This window comes from Nicotiana tabacum, chromosome 22 (assembly GCF_000715075.1).
Source record: "Nicotiana tabacum cultivar K326 chromosome 22, ASM71507v2, whole genome shotgun sequence".
In the NCBI taxonomy this organism is placed as follows: domain Eukaryota; kingdom Viridiplantae; phylum Streptophyta; class Magnoliopsida; order Solanales; family Solanaceae; genus Nicotiana; species Nicotiana tabacum.
This window is the reverse complement of record NC_134101.1, coordinates 186,526,777-186,531,716: the sequence shown is the minus strand read 5'-3', so window position 1 is coordinate 186,531,716 and position 4,940 is coordinate 186,526,777. Positions and strand designations below refer to the sequence as shown.

General features: G+C 41.9%; 1 protein-coding gene and 1 non-coding gene across 2 annotated transcripts; one reads left to right on the top strand and one right to left on the bottom strand.

Annotated features, from left to right (window-relative positions):
• Positions 1-2,480: 2,480 nt before the first annotated feature.
• LOC107793572 (uncharacterized) lies at positions 2,481-4,554 on the bottom strand. The gene is made up of 3 exons (XM_075243307.1): positions 4,129-4,554; positions 2,940-3,738; positions 2,481-2,527 (listed from the first exon to the last, which is right to left on the bottom strand). Exons 1-3 carry the CDS (start codon positions 4,552-4,554, stop codon positions 2,481-2,483), a joined length of 1,272 nt encoding a protein of 423 aa, XP_075099408.1.
• On the top strand, positions 4,216-4,320 carry LOC142176832 (small nucleolar RNA R71). The gene has a single exon (XR_012705639.1). It is a non-coding gene; the product is annotated as a small nucleolar RNA R71 (small nucleolar RNA).
• Positions 4,555-4,940: the final 386 nt, after the last annotated feature.

The following is a 4,940-nucleotide window of genomic DNA, read 5'->3' as shown; positions in this document are numbered from 1 at the left end:
TGCCTCCTTGTGATTGTACCCGTTCCTTGACATTGGTCACACTTCTTAACAAATGCATGTGCATCCTTGAATAAAGTCGGCCAAAAGAGACCAGATTGTAGCACCTTTGTAGTTGTTCTATCTCCTCTATGATGGCCCCCATAAGGTGATGCGTGACAATCATACAACACTAATTCCACCTCTTTTTCAGGAATGCATCTCCTCATCAACTGATCAGCACATTGCTTGTACAAATAGGGATCATCCCAGTAGTAGAAGTTCACATCATGTAAAAACCTCTTTGTCACTTCAGATTGGATTTCGGGAGAAAGTACCCCACTCACAAGATAATTCACATAATCTGCGTACCATGGGGGAGGGTCTTGGGTTATAGAAAAAAGTTGCTCATCAGGAAACACTTCTTTAATTTGGCCACCCTCCTCCACGTGATCGTGATTTTCCAACCTTGACAGATGATCAGCTACTTGGTTCTTTGTCCCTTTTCGATCTCGTATTTCCACATCAAATTCCTGCAGCAATAAAACCCAGTGCATCAATCTAGCCTTAGATTCCTTTTTTGTAAACAAATACCTGATTGTTGCATGATCGGTATGGACTATGATTTTCGTTCCCACCAAGTATGCCTGAAATTTCTCAAAGACCCACACTACAACTAACAACTCCTTCTCAGTGGTGGTGTAGTTCAATTGTACATCATCAAGAGTATTACTCGCATAGTAGATGGAATAAAACACTTTGTCCTTCCTCTGGCCTTGCACTGCCCCAATGGCAAGGTCACTCACATCACACATAAGTTCAAATGGTAAAGACCAGTCAGGTACCACAATAATGGGAGCAGTCACCAACTTCTTTTTATGTTCTTCAAATGCCTTGAGGCAAGCATCATCAAAGTTGAAAGTTACATCTTTTTCAAGCAGCCTGCACAGAGGAGTAGAAATTTTCAAAAAATCTTAAATAAAGCACCGATAGAAACCCGCGTGTCCCAAGAAGCTCTGAACACCCTTCACTGAAACGGGTGGAGGTAATTTTTCAATCGCCTCCACCTTCGCCTTATCAACTTCAATTCCACTCCTAGATACTTTGTGAGCCAACACGATGCCTTCTTGTACCATAAAATGGCACTTTTCCCAATTCAGTACCAGATTTGTTTCTTCACAACGGGCTAGCACCTTGCTTAAATTACTCAAGGAATCATCATAAGAAGACCCAAAAACTGAAAAATCATCCATAAACACTTCCATGAATTTTTTCACCATGTCGGTAAAAATAGCCATCATACACCTCTGGAAAATGGCTGGTACATTACAAAGACCAAACGACATTCGCTTGAAGGCGAAAGTGCCATAAGGACAAGTAAAAGTAGTCTTCTCCTGATCCTCTGGGCATATGACAATCTGATTTTATCCCGAATAACCATCAAGAAAGCAATAATATTCATGCCCGGCTAACCTGTCTAGAATTTGGTCGATGAATGGAAGTGGGAAGTGGTCCTTGCGAGATGCCTTATTGAGCCTTCTATAATCAATGCAGACTCTCCACCCCGTAATAGTGTGAGTGGGGATTAGCTCATTCTTCTCGTTCTCAACTACAGTCATACCTCCCTTTTTAGGCACACATTGAACAGGGCTTACCCAGTTGTTGTCAGAAATAGGGAAAATGATACCTGCATCAAGCAACTTGATTACTTACTTTTTCACCACCTCCTTCATAATGGGATTTAATCTCCTTTGTTGCTCTACACTGGGGCGGTGACCATCATTTAAAAAGATTTTATGCATGCAAAACGATGGACTAATACCCTTGATGTCAGCTAAAGTCCACCCAAAGGCCTTTTTATGCTCACGGAGTACTCTGAGCAATTTTTCTTCTTGAGTGCTGGTCAAGCTGGACGAAATAATCACAGGCAATGTCTCAGAGTTCCCCAAATAAGCATAGCACAATTGTGCTGGGAGTGGCTTGAGTTCTAGCTTCGGAGCTTCTTCAATGGATGGCCTGGGAAGGGTCAGAGTAGCAGGCCTGTCCAACTCTTCAAATTTTTTAAACCCATTTACATAACTGCAGGATAAATCCAGCAGTTGCTCAATTTCTCCTATTATTTCATCTTCACTATTTTCTGCATCCCCAATCAACACTCGTTCAACAGGATCTGCAGGGCTCATATAGGGTACTAACGATGTGGCATCACTCTCCACCACAGAGATCATGGATAACTCTTCATAATGGGTTGGTAACTTGAGTGCTCTATAAACATTGAAGACCTCCACTCGATCACCTACTCTCATCGTCATCCTTCCTTAGCAAACATCGATAATAGCTCGGCCCGTGGCTAAGAATGGACGCCCCAAAATAAATGGGACTTCCTGATCAGGCTCATAATCCAAGATAATGAAATCGGCAAGGAATATGAAGGAACCCACTTGCAAGGGAGCGATCCCAACTAGAGGAAACCCCAGTCCTGACGATGAGCAAGGGAGCGATCCTTAATTAGCAACTATTGAGAATAGGTGAGTAGTACTTCGGGAGAAGGCTATGAGAGCATTTATCGATTAATTAGCAATCATGAGTGAATTATATGAAAGGGAGAGTTAATTAGAACACAATATGATTGGTGAATCTATCACAACTCTAGAATACTTGTCTCTACTAAATACACAACAATCAACTCGTTACTTGATAATTTAGTTATTATTTAGAATCGTAGTATCATATAATCATATTATTGGACTTTGTTTTTAGCTAGATTGAATAACAATTTTAGTGATTTAGTGAGTAGTTTACACAAGTCTCTGTGGGTTAGACACTCAACTTATCATTATATTACTTGTCGACTACGTATACTTGCGTGTACGTTTGGGAGCAACAAGTTTCAATCACTCCCTCAAGATGAGCAGGGGAGCGATCAGCTAACTGTAAGATAACTGTTATTGGGCGTGGCTCACCCAACCCTAACTGTCTGAACATAGATAGCGGCATCAAATTGATGCTGGCTCCAAGATCACATAAAGCTCGCCCAACAGCATGTTTACCAATCGAAATTTGGATAGTGAAACTACCCAGATCCTTCAATATCTGAGGTAACTTACATTGAATTTTGGAACTGCACTCCTCAATGAGTGCCACTGTCTCGAACTCGGTTAGCCTCTTTTTATTTGCCACAATATCCTTGATGTACTTTGCATATTTGGGTACTTCTTGTAAGATGTCAACCAATGGAATATTAATCTGCACCTGCCTCAAGATATCAAGAAACGTTTTATATGCAGCATTGTCTCTTAATTTCTGCAATCTTTGAGGGAATGGAGGTGGTGGCCTAGTCTCAATTACTGACTTGGGTCCTTTATCATCTTTCTCATTCCCCTCAACTGGCTTGGGAGCTAATTCTCCTTCAGGATGATCTGTATTCTTCTTTTTCTTTGGAACTTTTTCTAGTGCTCTTCCATTTCTCAAGGTAACCGCATTGACTTGAGCTTTAGGATTGGGCTCAGTATCACTTGGAAGTGCTCCAGATGGTCTAGTGTTTTGAGCACTGGCAAGCTGTCCCATTTGACGCTCTAAATTTCTCACTATTATGGCGAGGGCTTGCTGTTCATCCATCACTTTTTGAGAGAGGGCTTGTTGTTCGGCCATCACTTTTTTCAACATGTCTTCAAGGTGACTTGTAGGACTCGCTTGTTGTTCAACCTGAGGTGGTCTATATTTCTGTTGAGGTGCTTGAGACCTGTATTGATTCTGAGTGCCCTGGTTTCCACCCCAAGAGAAGTTTGGGTGGTTCCTCCAGTTGGGATTGTAAGTGTTCCCATATTGATTTTTTTGACCCCTATTTGAATTACCCACAAAGCAGACAGACTCTGGGTTTGCGGGGCATATGTCACTCGTGTGACCCTCTCCACATATTTCACAAAAAGCTTGAACCTGTTGTACCTGTTGCTTGTTGATACTCAAGTTCATCTGGTTGACTTGATTGGTCAGTATAGAAATCTGCGGTGATAATGCTGAGACGACATCTAACTCAAGAACCCCTACAAACTTTTGCACTGTGTGTCTACCCATCTCTCCTTGCCAATCCGGATTGCTCTTGGAGAATTTGTTCAATAATGCATATATCTCGTCAAAGCTTTTCTCCAACACTTGACCCCCAGCTGCAGCATCTACCACGATCTTTATTTCAGCATGTAGCCCTTCTATGAAAGTGTGAGCTAACACTTCATTCATTTGATTGTGATGAGGATAGTCTCTGAGTATCCCCTTGAACCTTTCCCAAGCTGAGTATAAAGATTCTCCCGCTTTTTGTTTGAAGGCAACTATCTCACTTCTGATCTTTGCAGTTTTGCCTGAAGGGAAAAACCTTGCCATGAATTTTCTTGCCAAATTGTTCCATGATGTAATTGAATTAGCTGGTTCTGCTTTTAGCCATCGCTTCGCCTCGCCCAACAAAGAGAATGGAAAAAGTGTAAGCCTCACATAATCTGGAGTGACCCCGTTAGTGATGTAAGTATCACTAATCTTCAAGAAGTTCAGAATATGTTGTTGCGGATCCTCGTGTGGAAGACCCATAAATTGCCCGTTTGCATGAAGCAGCTGGATCATGCTCTATTTCAGCTGAAAGTGCCTAGTGATCCTGGGCTTCACCATGTTGGAGGTGACATTAGCAATGTTGGGCATCTCCACCTCCTGAACAGCCATGGGTTGCTCCTCTGCCATGTCCACAAGAAATTAAACAAGTACCTGAATATTGTTCATGTCCCTTGCTTCCCTCAACCTCCTGTGAAATGTTCTCTCAGATTCAGGATCAAAGCCTTTAAGTCGGTATTGGCTCCTGACCCTACGCATTCAATCAAAGTTCCTGATATCCGAGCAACAATCAAGTAACGTTAGACTCGATGAAATAGAAAATTAAAACAAAAACTAGCAAGTAGCTAATATTCAAGTCCCCAGCAATG